This window comes from Lissotriton vulgaris, chromosome 5 (genome assembly GCF_964263255.1).
Source record: "Lissotriton vulgaris chromosome 5, aLisVul1.2, whole genome shotgun sequence".
NCBI lineage: Eukaryota > Metazoa > Chordata > Amphibia > Caudata > Salamandridae > Lissotriton > Lissotriton vulgaris.
The window spans coordinates 685,774,824-685,793,352 of record NC_141693.1 but is presented as its reverse complement, the minus strand read 5'-3'; the positions used below and the strand labels follow the sequence as shown (position 1 = coordinate 685,793,352).

At 42.4% G+C, this 18,529-nt stretch overlaps 1 protein-coding gene across 1 annotated transcript in view; it reads right to left on the bottom strand.

The window, feature by feature from the left end:
- Positions 1-18,529, bottom strand: part of CDH23 (cadherin related 23) — a 2,828,172-nt gene that overhangs the window by 475,531 nt on the left and 2,334,112 nt on the right. The window contains exons 41-43 of the mRNA XM_086919477.1: positions 12,309-12,442; positions 6,625-6,834; positions 5,292-5,399 (exon numbers count right to left, since the gene is read on the bottom strand). Coding sequence (XP_086775603.1) covers positions 5,292-5,399; positions 6,625-6,834; positions 12,309-12,442 — 452 coding nt within the window. The remainder of the gene's footprint in view (positions 1-5,291; positions 5,400-6,624; positions 6,835-12,308; positions 12,443-18,529) is intronic.

Here is an 18,529-nt window from a genome sequence, read left to right as displayed (position 1 = left end):
GGTACTAGACAATGATGCCGCTTTCACCCCTTCTTTTTCTTTTTCTATTGATATGCTTCTCCGCTTACCTAATCTGAACCGGACATTAAAGGTTTCCGATTTGGATCGTATACACTTAAAGCGGCTGCTAATGCTGACGATGTTCTTATTTTTTATGAATACATTGAATCAGCGGTTCCTTCTATTTATCATCTTATTCAAACTTTTTAGGATGTTTCTGGATATACTCTTAAAAAAGAGAAAACAGAATTGTTTCCTTTGAATTCTTTGTGTCTTCATTCTCACTTGGGTAACTCAGGCTTTAAGTGGCAATCTACATGCATTAAATATCTGGGGATCTGGTTCTGTAAGAATCTTACAGACACTGTTACTTATAATGAATTCTATATATTAAATAAAGTTAAGGATCTTTTGTCCTGCTGGTCTCCTAAATACATTTCTTGTTGGGGCAGGTTACAAACTCTTTAAATGATAATAACCCGAACCATTAACTTGTATCCTCTATCCTACCTATAAAGCTTCCGTCTTCTTTCTCTCATGAGATTAACGCAATCACTTCAAGATTCTTTTGGAATGATGAGAGCTAGAATTACTTACAAATATCTTGGGAAACCCACTATATTAGGAGGATGTAACCTCCCTGATTAGAATCTATATCAGATTTATTTCTTGGTGGCTCATGAAGCACTGTGGTTCTCGCCAGTACCCCAACATATTCCTCCATGGATTTTTATAGAACGTGAACTGTGTGCTCCCTTTTCCACTCTTTCTTTGCTCACAACATCACAAAGTACACTAGCACATTCTCAACATATATTAGATACGGTTAATGCGCTGAAATACATTGACCGGAAAATTTCAAAACCTTTTCATAAGTGAAGATGGACATCTTTATGGTCTAATCCTAAGCTTGTTACTGACACTGATCCCACCTTCGCTCTTTCGTGGGCCAGCAAGGGCATCAGACTGGTGAAAGATCTTTATGATACTAATCATGATCCTCTTCCTTTTTCATTCTTAGCCAAAACATATAATCTCAATAACATGGATTTTTATACTTTTTGTTAAGTTAAAAGTCAAACTTTCTAAGATACCCCTTTCTACAGATTCAGTTACTGTCTCACTTCTTTCTAAGTGGGTACATTCAAGTCATACTGCTTCAAAACAAATGTAATTCTTATCTGCTCCTCTACCTTCACAGTCCACAGGTACTTCTGCTAAATGGTCTCGCCATTTTGAGGACAACTTTTTTAAACATATTTCATAGAATACCTGGCAATTGATAGGAAAATTATCTTTACGTAAAAAAATTGCTCCTTCACTGATTCAATCTAAACTTTTTTATATGAATCTCTTACACTGGATTCCCGCTCATTTGCACAAGCTGGAATTGAGAGAGAATGATCTTTGTTGCAATGAGGACGATTGGGTGGGCTACCTGGAAGAGATATATGGGAACTGGCCAGTACAAGATAAGGCTGGGATGCCAGTGTGGTAAGTGGTGAGGGACGATCTAAAATAACGTTTTGCCCCCAGTTATATAAAGAAAATTATAGCAAATTTGAACCTCACTCGTGCTGCCGACTCAGAGAATCTTCCGGCAGTAATAATAAAGACAAGACCAGAATGGTTGCCAGAGTTTTTTGCAAAGATGTACCAAGTGATTTTGGTGACAGGAATTGTACCAGAAAGTTGGAGGGGTGCAATTATAAGACCAATTCATAAGAAGGGTGATCGAATACTACCGAAGAACTATAGGTTAATAAATCTCCCATATATAGGGGAGAAAGTCTTTGCAAAAGTCATTTTGGGACTACTTAAGGAGTGGGCTGAAGAAAATCAGATTATACCCCCATAACAGGCCATTCCACAATTGACCACTGCTTTGCTCTCTGGGTCATAGCGAGGAAATCAATCGAACAGCGGGGGAATTTATTTTGTTGTTTTGTGGACGCAGCTTTCGATCTGGTGGACCGGGAGCTATTGTGGGAGGCCCTAATCAGTTATGGTAGCCCAAAATATTTGTTAAGTCTGATCCAATTGCTCCACATAAAGAACCGGGCTCAGATAAGTTTTACCAGGAATATTGAGATTGGAAATGGGTTGCGGCAGGGATGCATATTGGCCCCCCCTGCTGCTTTCCTTGTTCTTGGCAGATCTGCCATTGACCTTAGGGAATGCCAATGGGGCAAGCCCAAAACAAGAGGGTAAGCATATTGCATGTTTGTTCTATACGGACCACATCCGACACTCGATCGAGACGCCGGAGAGCCAGACCCCCCCATCGGAGGACGTCACTATCTTTTTGAGCAGAGAGGCTTTAGCTCCCGTTAATCACCCGCATTGAGGACTGCTTGCCAATCAAGAAATACGTTTTTAACACAAAGATGCCCAGCAATCGCTAATCTCTCCGGCATTACTCCCGGCTACATGCTGTTACCACTAAACCAAGTTTTCTACAACGCCGATAACCATATGGTAACTTTGCATTCATTTTTCAATGATCAACTACTCGATAAAAGAGTGAAGAATTTTCCTCTGCTACCATAAAGGTGCTTCATCATAGATCCTAGCTTCATCCCAGTGGGCATCTACACCCCCACTTTTGCATCGCAGCTACCACTTTTGGTACATTTGGAAAACACATCATGGCTTCCTGATGAAGGCTAATAGCCGAAACGCGCGTAGCAATTACCAAATACTTCTAGCCATGTTTTCAGACCAATATTAAGCTATTTTGTATTTTTGTACTCCTTTTGATCTATTTATCCATTGTATAATTATATTGAAATGTACTGTGACCTAGAGAAAAAGATTATAAATTGCACAGTAAGAGATCCACAGTTGGGTCTAAAGTAATGAATGTTTATTTAAAAAAATTCCATTTTCAAGAATACTATTAAAAAAAGCATATATATTTTTTTTACTATGCACATTGCTAATCCATAGTCAGTAATTTCTGGTGTCAGTCTATGTCCATGTGAAATTTATGTTCCTAATTTCCTGTTTTTCCACGGACGACCTGGTGATTATAGACCAGACCGAAATTAGCCTACAAAGGAAACTAAATATATTTAATGATTATTGTTCAAAAAAAAAATGGCGGTTAATATGGACAAGACTAAAGCCTTGAGCTTTGGCCTTGAGCTTTGGCCAGAGGAAAGTTGGGTTTGCATGGTTTTTGGGGTCTGAGAAAGTAGAAACCGTCACAGAATATAGGCATTTGGGAATGTGGATTGAAAGAAGTTTGAAATGGCATACCCATCTAGATGCGTTAAAATTAAGAACAGCAGCATCGATTAGCGGACTGAAATTGTTTAACAAAACCTATGGGGCAATGTCAGATAGACCAGTGTTAAAAGCTTACTCTGCCATGGTACCTCTGCAGTTTCTGTATGGTCGCTGAACTTTTATACTTGAGTGGCAAAAAGGGTTGGGATATTGAGGAAGGCAAAAATCTAAAAAATCTATTCTCACTCCCCTTGTCGACAATGGTATAGGCCATAAGACTTGAACTAGGATTGACGTCATGGGGTATCCTACCCAGTATGGCCCTTCTTCGTTTTTGGCAAAGCCTAGGAGTAGGTGAGAACACCAAAATATCACAATGGTGTAAAAACGAAATTCAGAACAGCAAATTAAAATGGGCAAAAGAGAGTAGAGCTATCATGACGAAGCTGTGTAGCATGATGAAGGTTAAATTGTGTCCCATTACTTACATGATTAATTGCGATAAGAAGGTATTAAGGACATTGGGGAATGAAATATTGCAGGCACAGGATTTAAACTACCTTGCGAATAAAACCTCAGTACACTTTATGACAGTGGCATGGAAAAATGAACAATGCTTTCTCTACGCTGACAGGTTATCTGATTGTTGGTGGCGAAGAGAGGTTCTAAGGGCAAGAATTGGGGTAAACCTGTGTTATGTAAATAATGTGGTAAAAAGCTCAATGATTGATAAGATGGGAAGATGTATTTGCACTTTGGGCACTTCATGTGATTTGCTACATATTTGAATAGATTGCCAGAAGTTTCTTAATATTTGAATCATGTTTTTAAGACCGATTTTTAGCAAATATGAGATTAAGTCTAGGGCACAGGCTGTAATTTTGGTGACTGAAATGAGCCACTTAGATATTGCTGTTGCTTTTGGGCAGTTCATGCAACGAGTGAAGGCACTTCTTCTTAATGGTTTTAAATGAGTTTTTAAGTCACCCAGATGTAATTAACTAATGGAGGATGTATTAATTGTATCGTATTTTAAGATGTGTCTAGTGTATTTGAGATTATGCAATTTTAGATGTATTTTAATATATGTTATGTTTGAGGACCAATGGTCCAAATAAATGTAAATTAAACTTGAACTTGAACTCAGTTCCAGGCCCCCATTAACATATGTTCTTTGATTGTACACTATTAGAATCCTTTTGTAGCCGGATTCAAAAACATTTATCATTAATCTTTAATACACCTATTGGTCTCTCTTTACCTAGAATTTTGCTGGGTCCATGGGCCATAGATACCCCCTTACCTCTTGACAGTATGGATTTGGAGCACTTAGATTTGCTCTTATCCATTGCAGTCAAAGTTATACTTACAGAATGGAAATCTTTTCACCTCCTTTCTTACCATACTTTGTGGGCGTGGGTTTCATATGTTCTTGTTGCTCATACTTTTGATGAAAAGAACGTTATTTTCCCTGAATTGCTAGCAGGGTATGGGGTTCTTTAGATAACTACATGGATTTATCTTCTCAGGGGCTAGTAGCTCAATATCCTTTTGAATCTCTTTCTTAACTTACTTTTCAGGAGTGTAGCAGATGTCCCCTCCCACCATCTCATCCTTTTTCCTTCCCTCTAGTATCCTTTCCTTTTTCTTCCTTTCTTTTTTTCTCTCTTCCCTTCGTTCACCTCTGTCCCCTTGATGGTGTGTCCTATTTACAGAGCAATAACAACTCACACAGGATTTTGCTGGTATTTATGTTAATTTTCCATCTGTCCCATATTCTTGGGTTTTATACTTAACATTTGATGAATTTTTAATATCTGTTATCTGTCATGCATTTATCTGATAATTTTTATATAATAACTTTGACGTCTTTTTATCCCAATCCAGTAGTTCTTTGTTAGGTAGTCCTTTTTAATTCCTTGTTACTATATTTTTTCTTCTGATTCCTATGTATTGCTACTGTATTGTAAATGTATTTCTTTTTAACTAAAGCAATACAAATATTTGAACAATAAAAAAGAATGCACTTTAAGAGCATATTGGTAGTGACTGGACATTACCCGCCTGGAGTTGCGCATATTCTCCGGGTTGTCTCTCACTGTGACTGTCAGTTGATATTGTGGAACCTTCTCCCTGTCCAGCTGCCGGTTTACATAGATGATGCCAGTCTACAGGAGAAAAGAACAATTCAGTAAATGTTAAATAGGGACTAAACAAACCACGCCCATTGCTGCTTCTTACTGACCAATTCTATCACACGTAAGTGTTGCCCATGTCATTCTTGGCCAGTGCCTTACCAACACTCATGCCTTGTATGTGGGCGGGGCTCCTCTCGGCGGTACTCTGCTTTTGTACTTGTACTACTTGTACTTTGTACAATACTTCTGTAATCGCGTGCTGGTGTCCCCTCAATCATTTTTAAACAAACGTTTGACAATAGAGGCAACTCTTTGGGGCTCAGTTATAAAGCAAGAGAATATGCCACAGAGTTGTGGACTAGCACATTCGATTTTCACAGACTTACTAACTATATGGAGATTTATAAAAATTCCCAGGAGCAGGTCTGGAAACCTTGGATGCCTGTGGATTGGTGTATGCCTACCGGCCCCAAACCTACACCTATGGAGTGCCTCCAGGAAGTAAATACGCAGAGTTAATGTTGCTATTATAGTGGATTTATGGCCACACTGAAAATATTTTTTCAAGTTGAGAAGTCTGTTCTCTTACACTCACTCTATATGTTTTCCCACAGTATATTTGAGTAGGTTAGAGTTGCCAAAATTCAACAGGGGAAAACTGCAATGCACGCATTAGGTAAGTATAGCACAATTCATACTTTTGATCCCTGCACAAATTCCTGACAGGAAATGCTATTGGAAATGTTTGTGAAATAAAGTTCTTACTTCATGGCTGTTCCCAGCATTCACGGAGGCCACGCCCCACTCACCCCAGGTGAAACATCTACATTCCCACAACTTCAACCAAACATCCGACCATCAAAAATACTGCCATCAGGCACATTTTCTGCAAGTGTAAGATCTGGTTGTAACCATTCATGTCTGCAGATTTGAATTCTAAGGATCAGGATTTGTCAATTGTGGTAAGGGCAGCATATTTTTGCAAAATATGTTCTGAGAACTTGGCATCTTTGTTTGATAAAACACTGGTTATCTTTTCCATGTGAGTATGTAGCCCAGTGGTTAAACAAGGTAAAGTAACAACCACCCCAAGCAAAATACTAACATACACAGCAAGGAGCCCTTTGAGCCCACGATGGCTGGCCACTTCAATATTACAATTGACAGTTCGTACATCCCTTTGCATGATCACGCGCTGTACAAATCTACCATCTCTCTCTCACACATTTTCCATCTGAAAAGAAGGGTCGCTCACATTTTCATTGATGAAAAAGGCAGTGTCTGTGTTTCCTGCGGTGATGCTGAAGGTGAGGAGGGCATTTCGCCCCAAGTCGGCGTCGCTGGCCAGGATACGAATGAGGGAGGTGGACACAGGTATGTTCTCGCTGATTGTTATGTTCAGAGGCAGATTGAGGATCAAGGGGTCATTGTCGTTGATGTCCAGCACGCGCACTCCCACCACCACCTGGAAGAAGGAAAGATGGGCGTGAGAAGGAGCATGAGCGGCAGCACACGCTTCACTGGTGATGCTCTGACACGCCTTTAGTAATCCGTATGGGCATACTTAGGAACAATTTGAAATGACAAGTATGGAAGATGTGTCTTAACTGCCCGAGCGGCCGACCTTGAAGCTGGGTAACCGGGTTCAAGTCTAGCGGGAGGCTCAAACATGCTATGATTTTGGGCAAATTATTACTAAGGGGGTCATTAGGATCGCGGACGGACTTGAGTCCGTCCGCGACCCCAGAGCATGAGGGAACGTCCGCATGGGCTGCGGCGTTCCCTCTGTGCAGATTAGGATGTGACCGCCAGGGTGGCGGTCACATCCTCTATTTTTAACATTGCTGCGGGTGGAGCTTCAAGCTGCACCCGCAGCAATGTTAAAAATGCATGCACAGCATTTGCGTGCACAAAGCGGCAGGCACCGCGCGGTGCCTGCTGCATTGTGCACGCAAATGCAGGGGGGTACCATAGGTACCCCCCATGTGCACCCCCCACCCCCCACTACACCTAGGGGGCCCGCAATGGGCCCCTGCAGTGCAGTTACACATGCTTTTCCACGGCGGAAAAGCCGCCGCGGAAAAGCATGTTTCCATGCACATCCTAATCTGGCTGAAGGTGTCTAAGAGACACCTTCACCATTTTAGTGCTTTTCCGCCGCGGTTGTAAGCCAGCCGCGGCGGAAAAGCTGCGGACCTAAACCATGACCCACCAGCCATCCTAATGTGGCGGTGGGTCCTGGTGGGTCCGCAGAGGATTTTCCGCATCCTCCGGGCCGGCGGTGGCTTCCGCCGGCCCGGAGGATGCGGAAAATCCTCCATCCTAATGACCCCCTTAATCTCCACGTCCCCCCCCCCCCACACCCACACACACAAACATGAACGTGCCCGTCCGTAATGCACCTTGTGCTTACGTAAAGTGCTCTGAAACCTTGCCGAATTCGCACTATATAAAACTGTCACAAAACAGTGTGCCTAAATAAACAACTATTATGCAATCACTCTGTGAATCTTGCATTCTGAATCCTCATTGGAAGTGTGGGCTAAGCGGAGCGGGAAAAGCAGTGTTGGGTTGTTTTTTGTGCACACCATTGTACTTCAGAGGGTACGAGTGACTATTGCTGCCAATGTATACTAAGTATATATACACGAATTCCTGATGCTTTGCCCAGTGCTCTACTGACACCATCCCAACCCTTAATGCAACTTACCCGTTGCAATGGCAATGACTTAGCCACACTCTGGAGCAAGTTTCTGCTTTAATCGGCTTTTTTGCCACCTCCTGAAAATAACTTAATTTCTGTTGGAAATAGATGGATTCAGCACAGGGATCTGACCCTGAGTTCAAACAGAGCCAGCAGACAAAAGGGAATGATGTACAGACATTGGCATAACCCTACAATGCTCACTCACTGACTCCTATACCCTTCAGGCACAGTACAGCCATTTATGAAGAAGAAATATCTCACTTTACCTGGCATAATAAATGTCTTTACATTTTGTTTGACCTTGCATTCCTCCCACACGAAGGGGGCATATTGTAGGGTTCGTCAAAAGGATTGGGCAATTCAAGATATACCATTAGGAGCTTGAGACTTGCATCCTAGTTTCAATAGACCTTTATCATCCCTACATGATCTCCAGCCAAAGCAGGTGGCAGGCAAAGGGTAGAGTGTTTAGCATTCATAGAAATAAGGCACCTATGTGACCTTAATTTTGGAGTGCCTGTAAGTCCATCAAGCAAACTTCTTTTCACAACTTAAGCGTTCATGGCCATGGCTTCTGGGGCAAAATTTCAGTATTGGTTTCCACTTTATGCACTGCCAATGCTCCAGATAACTACATTTTGCCCATCAATTACCAGTTTCTAAATAGTACGACATTCTGCCAGCATAGGCTGCTGACAAACACTTCTAGTTGCTCCAGAAAGAGATAGTTGTATTCACTCTGCACTTTTAGCCGATCAGACCAGCACCATCATTTCTATCAAAAGTCCGCACCCAGACCAATTGGAGACCATCCCTCTGCATGACCAGAACTCCTACCTGTTCATAATCCCACAATTGGGAAATATTATTGGGGCTAGAAGCCTACAATAGCTACTCATGTGATAATGCACTGTCTTGCAAAATAGACAAGCTGAATACATACATATCTGTAAAAGTATGGAATAATGCAGGAAGTGTATTCTCTTTTGGAAATTCCTTTGAACATTTCATTGTAGGTTGTGTGAGGCGCTCTTTTTTCTACCACTAGTTATCATGAACCTTGTTTTTCAAACAGTGCTCAGAGAAAACACTTTGCAAACATAGGACCACATGTATCACATTTTTGAGTTGCCCTAGCACCATGTTAGGTAACATAAGGGCAACGCAATACATAGATAAGATTTACCAAACTACATAAGGCCACCTTGCATGGCCCTGGGATGCTTGTTAAACTTTGAGTAATGCAAGGCAGATTTACCATTACTGGTAGACCTAGGAATGCATCAAAACACTACGCCTGTGAAAGGGAGGAGTAAGAAGTAGAAATATCTTTATTTCTCCTTGTTTTCTCCTCTTCTATGCGTACTGCATTCTGCAGCACACATAGGAAGAGGAAAAAGCCTCAAAAGATTGTTTTTGTGTAGTAAGGTATCCCTTCCTGGACAAAAACAATCCTGCCTGTAAAGCAGGCACCCTTGCACCTTGGTGTAAGGGTGCCCGCTTTGGCGTTAGGCATCCAAAAGTATCCCCGAGAGGGCAGAGAGTCTGAATGACCACAGCTTGATAGATATTATATATCTTATATATATATATCTTGATAGATCTTAGCGCGGCATTCGACACTGTCAGCCACCAGGTCCTAGCCCAGCGCCTAGATAACTCTGGCGTACAAGACAGTGCGTTGAGATGGCTCACATCCTTTCTCTCCCGACGCTCCTTCCAAGTCTGGGAAGGAGAAAGCCGCTCCACCTCAATCCCCCTCCGGTGTGGAGTGCCTCAGGGCTCCTCATTAAGCCCCACGCTTTTCAACGTGTATATGGCCCCACTGGAGGAGCTGGTCGCCCCATTCGGAGTCACGATCGTCAGCTATGCTGACGACACTCAGCTGGTGGTGACCCTCTCACACCCCAAGCTAAAGCCCTCCAACCTGCGAGACTGCCTCTCCACCGTCCATCAATGGATGAGCGACTCTGACCTAAAGCTGAACGGGTCAAAAACAGAGATCCTGCTCCTCGGTCACAAAACTTCGAGTCTCCCCCCTAACATCTGGCCCGACTGTATGGGTGACCCCCCCTCCCCTAAGACAGAGGTTAAGAGTCTGGGAGTGTGGCTGGAGTCAGACCTCACCTTCAGGACACAGGCTAGGAAAACATCCGGCATCTGCTATGGGCTACTTAGATCATGCAGAAAGGTGCTTCCCCTACTTCCACTCCAGTCCTGTCTCCTGCTAATCCAAGGCTTAGTGCTAGCAAGGCTAGATTATAGCAACGCCATTTACCTCGGTGCGCCGGAAGCCACCTTCCAAATACTGCAAAAAACCCAAAATGCCGCAGCTCGCCTGCTCACAAACACCCCAGCAAGAACATCGGCTAAACCTGCTCTGAGAAAACTTCACTGGCTCCCAGTGAGGGAAAGAGTCGCCTTCAAGGCCCATTGCCTGGCACACAAGGTCCTGCATAACGCTGGTCCCCCCATTCTGAGTACTTGGATCACTCCATACAGACCGCCGAGAACGCTCCGGTCTGAACAGGGAAACCTCATCGTTGTCCCTAGGGTGAAGAAAACCCGCATCGGCGGCCGCAGATTTTCGGTAAACACGGCCAGAAAATGGAACGCTCTCCCCCCGAACCTCAGAGCTGAACCAAACCTCCTACGATTTAGGAAGTCCCTCAAAACCCTCCTTTTCCCCTGATTCATTCGAAGCTTCCCTGTGCCCCCCCCTTAGGATTCTGAGGTTTCAGCGCTGGGATACTCGAGGGTGACTACGCGCTCTATAAAAACCTAAAATAATAAATAAATAAAAATAAATTGCACATTCCTGCCCTCTCACTTTAATGCAGCACTGCAAGGTGTCTTGGTGCGTTGCCCTGAATGAAAAAATGATAAATATGGCCAATTGTTTTCAGAACTGTGTCCTCTAAGGTCATATGGCTTTTATGGCGGATGGGAGGGCATGTGACAAAAGAGGATTTTTATTTTGTAAGTAAGTCGTCTTTCCATTAAGTATGGCTTCCACTTTAAAAAAAGACTTTAATTTATTCTGTCAATTTTAATTACAATCGATTTCTGGCTTTTAGCATATGTTAGAAATCTTATTGGTAGATGAATTAGCACAGGGGTAATTTAGTCCTCTGGAAGATTTTTTACACTAAAACTACATGCCACTTAGATATGTAAAGAGGCCACTTTGTTCACAAATTGATCTTTGTAATATGGGTTATTTCAATATCGTCTGTCAAAAGAAGAAATATATATATATATATAATATGTAATGTTCACATTGTTTGGAATGTCCTTCTAAACTGTGAATCATTCATTATTATTTTGCCCTGTTGAAGGCTCAGATTAGCTGTCAATGAGAGCTGAAACATGCCTTGACGCTTGATATAATTGCCAATAGCTACACCCCTGAAACGCTATGAATTATTAGTAGGGCTCCTGTATTCATTTCTGCTATTGACTGACTTGTCCAATATGAACTCTCAGTCAGTGTATGAGTATTTGAAGAATATCAGACCGGGACCGTCAATTCACTGAATTAATTCTAACTCCACCGAGAGCTAAAAAGTAACACTTACAAAATCCCTAAATAATTAGGCATCATTAGTTAATTGGCATGGAGACAAAAAGGTAAATATTTATATTTGTCTTTTGATTTATTTTTATTTACTTAATTAATTAAATTTAATTTAATTAACAGCTGCAAGGGATAATGACCTTTGGTGTCAGGTAGATAAAGCGCTGCTGGCACTGTGGTTTTAAGTTAGCATGCTACAGTATTCATGCTTGAGACTAAAAGAATAAGGTCTATAATGACAAAATAACAAGCATGTTTATATAGTGCATGTTAACTTTCAAGAAGTTCTTTTTGAGCTGTTGACACATAGCAAATATTTGTATTTTCTAACTCAGGGATACTCATTTTATTCACTTTAAAAGGGTGAAAGTCAGTCTGGCCCGATCAGGACTCACAGCAGTTATTGTTTAATCAAGCACAGATCCTTGCAAAGGAGGTATTCATCCAATTAGCCGCCACGCCAGACACAGTGGGTTGAGAGAGATGTGAACCAGTAAGGGAACAGCTTAAGAACAGACTGTGTAAAGCAACTATTTACTACTGGACAAGTGATAATATTGAATCAATGACACAGAAATATTCGTTGTTTTTTTTAAACAGCAAAAAACTACTGAAATTGTTTGAAAAATAATGCAGAAACTTAATAGAAGCTTACCGTAGAGCTGAAGGGAGGAATTCCTCGGTCTTTCGCCAAAATGGTTATGTTGTAAAATTCAATGTTCTCTCGGTCCAATTCGTAATCCTTTTGAACTCGCAGATCACCCTCCACCGGTGAAACCACAAACTCACCTGGAGTAAAGAATAACAATCAGACCTCTGTGTTTGAAGTTGTAGTTGTCCAGAACGTTTCTAGGCCCTTATCAAACCAAAATACAGAAATGGAACACATCACTGGTAGCATTGCAGCCTGGCCGCATTTACCACAAGAAAGCTTTACTTCAAAAACAATACCCCTATTTTTACTGGTAATGTCGCATTTGTCACAGGACATAGATGACACCTGTGACAGATGAGTGGTCAGATGGGGTGGAGAGGACATTCTCCCTCCCAGAAGACCTGGATATTTTTGGTCAGTTGAGGACTGAACAACAACACGACGATCAAGTGGGACCCAAGGGAATATTTAAAGACCGAGCTCTGGGAACATTCCCAACAGATACGTAACAACAGAAGAGTACCAGAGGGTCTAAAAAGAAAGTGGGTTAACAGTGTGTGCAGCCATTCAACAAAAACCTATAATCTTTCTAAATGACCTATAGAAGATGGTAATCAATGACACCCTAATAGATGGTCAAAGATACCCATCAGTCACCACTCGGAACCGCCCTTCATCATTTGGGATTCCTTCAAGACCATCTACTCAGATGTGCTATTCTCAGGAAGAAGAAGACCAGAATGTTAATAGATCCCTTCGACTGAAATAACAGGTAGTATGGCGTACCACTTCTCTAAACTAATGAGTGGTAAAATGTAAGATGACTAGTGGGGTGCAGTACAGAAAACTATGTGAAAAAATAATAAAGTAAAGAGTGTGTTAAAATTGGATGAGGGAGTACAGAACAAAGGTTATTCGGGTGGTACTCACTCCACCAATATTAAAAAATTTGTTAAGACAGTTTAAAGAATTAGCTGTCTAGAGATGGAACCAGGTTGGTATGTTTTAGCAATTGGTGGACAAGGTTGTCCTTGCTTTCTTCAGGACCTTACAACAAATATATGCTACTGCAGTCATGAAAGAAATAATAAGTGAAAAAAGACAATAAGAAACTAGATTTAAAGACAAGTACTGAGGTCACCTGCAGTTTCTAGGTGAAGAGTCTTGTCTGTTTCTTACAGGTCATGTAATTCACTAAAAAGGTCAGAAAAAAAGAGGTTAAATGCCAGAAAGGCTACAAACACACACATAAACACACAAGAACGCTAGGTCTGTTATATGTAGACCTTAAGCATAGTCAGGCCACCAGTCCTGACTCTAGTCACTCATGTACGTAGCATAATTAGTTGACATTTCAGGATATATAAATTATATGCCACATGAAAGAGAGTTATGTAAATCTTACCACAATTTGTAAGAAGTGACGACCTCACCCCACCTGGCAGTGGCTCAGGAGTAGAGTGAAGCACCGCTCTAAAGGGACAAGTAAACAGAAATTCGAGAACATGTCTCTCCTCTATGAAAACTCACCCACAAAATGACATTCCCCCATTGTGAGCTATTTAAAAAGAGACAAACATTTTGGTTTGTGATACGTAACAGTTAGTATCTCGTTGTTGAATTAAGCCTATAGTTAGCGTTAAGAGACACCCACAGGTACGTAAAAGGGCAGCATGTCCATTGGGCGAAAAATGTTGCAAGTAAAGAAACTGGGGAGTAACGAGAAAGGCTGCGGAGGCGAAGCATATCTGTCACGCGCACAGCCATAGCGGGCTTACCTGTCCGTCGGTACTTCGAAGCCGGCGTCTGAACCGACTGGGGAGGTACCGGCGGATCAGACCGCATTACGTTATAAAGACCGTTCTAATTGGTCGTATGGGTCATGTGGTCCTCTAACGTGCTCTATGGTTGGTTCGCCGGGTTAGAGATTTGTAAGGACGCATATCATTGGCAGCGTGATGGATACCTAGGAAACCAGAGTTGTTGACAAAGTGCTTGTCAGGCGGCTCTGTAAATCACTGAGACTCAGATCCCTAAATTAAAGCGTGCGTAATAGCGCATCGAGCACCCGGATGTTAGCGGGGCCATATTATTGCAGGTATTGGCAGCGTGATGGATACCTAGGATACCAGAGTTGTTGACAAAGCACTTGCCAGGCAGCTCTGTAAATCACTGAGACTCAGATCCCTAAATGAAAGCGTGCGTAATAGCACATCGAGCACCCGGATGTTAGCAGGGCCATTTTATTGCAGGTAAAGAATTGGAAACTTGTAACTGATCGGGGCTAGGTAAAAATATTAAATTGATATAATCAATATATATATCTCCTCGCACACCATAACAGCAACCTTGAAACTAGCATACCCTGTCTCTAAGATGACAGATGTTAGAGTGTCCGAAAAAAACTTCTGCTAGTAATTCATTTAGAAGGTGGACCAAGGAATCTCATCATTGAGCCCACTACAATGAGTGTCAAGTTTCAGGACCCATTTCTGTTCCTTCAAAGGGAGAAATTTCGCCACATCCCTAGTGTGAGAGGGAATGAATGGTTGTTCCAACACAGTCCACTGGAATGCAGTGGAAGGATGATGTGCTTCTAGAAAATGTGTGTTAAGCTTAGTGGCCTGCCTCTTACAGCGAATAGTACTCTTGTGCTCATATACCCTTACGCGTATTTTACGCGTTGTCATTCCCACGTATTCGTACCCACAGGGACATGTTATCAGGTAGACTAATCGTTCACTGTTGCAATTCGTGAATTTTATTTGTTTCCAAGGCCTGGATGTACCTATGTCAACCTCTGTTGTTTTTTTGGTTTGTGGGCACGCCTGACATGAACCACAAGGGTGGTGTCCGGTAATAGGAGGAAGGTCCCACAGGGAACCCAAGGCCCTGGGTTGTTCTTCTTGGGGTCTTGTGTGGACCATCCAGTCTCTTAAATTCGGACCTCTCTTCAAAGAGAACAGTGGAGTTTGAATATTCATATGCCCCCAGTTGAGAATTGGCCAATGCCTTTTGACACTCATCGTAGTGGGCTCAATGATGGGATTCCTTGGTCCACCTTCTAAAGGAATTACTGGCAAAAGTTTTTTTCTGACACTCTAACATCTGTCATCTTAGAGACAGGGTCTGCTAGTTTCAAGGTTGCTGTGATGGTGTGCGAGGAGATATATATATTGATTATATCAATTTAATATTTTTACCTAGCCCCGATCAGTTACAAGTTTCCAATTCTTTACCTGCAATAATATGTCCCCGCTAACATCCGGGTGCTCGATGTGCTATTACGCACGCTTTAATTTAGGGATCTGAGTCTCAGTGATTTACAGAGCTGCCTGGCAAGCGCTTTGTCAACAACTCTGGTTTCCTAGGTATCCATCACGCTGCCAATACCTGCAATAATATGGCCCCCCTAATATCCGGGTGCTCGATGTGCTATTACGCAAGCTTTCATTTAGGGATGTGAGTCTCAGTGACTTACAGAGCCGCCTGATAAGCGCTTTGTCAACAACTCTGGTTTCCTAGGTATCCATCACGCTGCCAATGATATGCGTCCTTACAAATCTCTAACCCGGCGAACCAATCATAGAGCACGTTAGAGGACCACATGACCCATACGACCAATTATAACGGTCTTTATAATGTAATGCGGTCTGATCCGCCGGTACCTCCCCAGTCGGTTCAGACGCCGGCTTCGAAGTACCGACGGACAGGTAAGCCCGCTATGGCTGTGCGCGTGACAGATATGCTTTGCCTCGGCAGCCTTTCTCGTTACTCCCCGGTTTCCTTACTTGCAAAATTTTTCGCCCAGTGGACATGCTGCCCTTTTACGTACCTGTGGGTGTCTCTGAACGCTAACTATGGGCTTAATTCAACAACGAGATACTAACTATTACGTATCACGAACCAAAATGTTTGTCTCTTTTTAAATAGCTCACAATGGGGGAATGTCATTGTGTGGGTGAGTTTTCATTGAGGAGAGACATGTTCTCGAATTTTTGTTTACTTGTTCCTTTAGAGCGTTGCTTCACTCTACTCCTGAGCCACTGCCAGGTAGGGTGAGGTCGTCACTTCTTACAAATTGTGGTAAGATTTACATAACCCTCTTTCATGTGGCATATAATTTATATATCCTGAAATGTCAACTAATTACACTACGTACATGAGTGACTAGAGTCAGGACTGGTGGCCTGACTATGCTTAAGGTCTACATATAACAGACCTAGCGTTCTTGTGTGTTTATGTGTGTTTGTAGCCTTTTTGGCACTTAACCTCTTTTTTTCTGACCTTTTTAGTGAATTACACGACCTGTAAGAAACAGACAAGACTCTTCACCTAGAAACTGCAGGTGACCTCAGTACTTGTCTTTAAATCTATGTTTTTTATTGTCTTTTTTCACTTATTATTTCTTTCATGACTGCAGTAGCATATATTTGTTGTAAGGTCCTGAAGAAAGCAAGGACAACCTTGTCCACCAATTGCTGAAACATGCCGACCTGGTTCCATCTCTAGACAGCTAATTCTTTAAACTGTCTTAACAATTTTTTTTAATATTGGTGGAGTGAGTACCACCCGAATAAACTTTGTTCTGTACTCCCTCATCCAATTTTAACACACTCTTTACTTTATTATTTTTTCACGTAGTTTTCTGCACTGCACCCCACTAGTCATCTTACATTTTACCACTCATTAGTTTAGAGAAGTGGTACCCCATACTACCTGTTATTTCAGTCGAAGGGATCTATTAACATTCTGGTCTCCTTCTTCCTGAGAATAGCACATCTGAGTAGATGGTCTTGAAGGAATCCCAAATGATGAAGGGCGGTTCCGAGTGGTGACTGATGGGTATCTTTGACCATCTATTAGGGTGTCATTGATTACCATCTTCTATAGGTCATTTAGAAAGATTATAGGCTTTTGTTACAGTTGAGGACTGAGTCTCTCCGGCTGTATGAGGACCTGCTCGTTGAGTGTGGGTCAGTTGGTGATGGCTGATAACGTACTGTACCGTCCAAGTGGTTGTGTCTCGCTCGAGATGATTCTGGAGGCAAGAGTGTTTTTTTCAACAACTGTGAATGGGCAATGTAAGATTCTTGCAGAGCACACTAATGGATTTTGAGGACTTGTTAGAAGTGTTAATAGTACTCAAAGGACTTCTGAGTGTGGACCTTGGTGTTTAAATACTAGCTGGCAGCATTTCAAGGCATGCTGAGGGACGACGGGCAGTGGTGCTGAAACGATTTTCAGAGTGGGGTCGCTTCCATCAATGTTACATCACAGAGGTCATAGGGTTGTGGAAAATCCAAGCATCACCCAAAGAACAAATGTAACACAGGAACCATGCCCAATCAGTGGGAAAGTGGTTAAGGTGTGGTATGTGTCAAGTGATGCATCCAGGAGCATGCCGCAAACATATCACTAAAGCAGTGTGTGGTAGTGCACGGTCATTTAAGATAGCACAATTTCCACTACATTTGCACAGACATACAGTTTTACTGATAAAACTATGTAGCTCACATGTGATGTGTGAAAAACAGGTTTCAGCAAATATTGATCAATTGTGTACTATCCAAGTAAAGTGTCTTGATTTGTTTGGATCCCATTAACCCCTTGAATGCTCATGACGAGCTCAGCTCGTCATGAGCCACGGTGCTCGTGTGCTCATGACGAGCTGAGCTCGTCATGACCGTTGGAACGCTCGCAAGCTGGGCTAATTCCCCTGCTGTGCGAGCGTTCTACACAAACGGGTGTGGTCATGACAAGCTCAGCTCGTCATGAGCACACAAGCACTGTGGCTCATGACGAGCTGAGCTTGTCATGAGCACCGGGGCGCTGTGTGCGCTCCCCCTCCCCCAGCACAGCGGGGAAATGAGCCCTGCATGAAAGGGGTTAAAAGCTTTGTTTCCATCACACTTCATAATTAACAAGCATTTGCAATGCAATTGGTCTTGCATTTCTGAAAGTTAGAGCTCTTGGGGCCAGATGTAGGTCGGTAAATACCGGTCGGTAACGGCCGATTCCGGCAGTTACCGACCGGTATTTGCAAATGGAGATGTAGGCGCCTTCAAATATACAGAATCTGTAAATTTACCGATTCTGTAAAATACCGAATCGGTAAATATACCTAATCGGTAAATCCAGATGTAGGTGGCACTGAAAACAGTGCCACAGGCCATTATCGATTCGTTGTTTACCATGTAATTCTATTGCATGGTAAATAA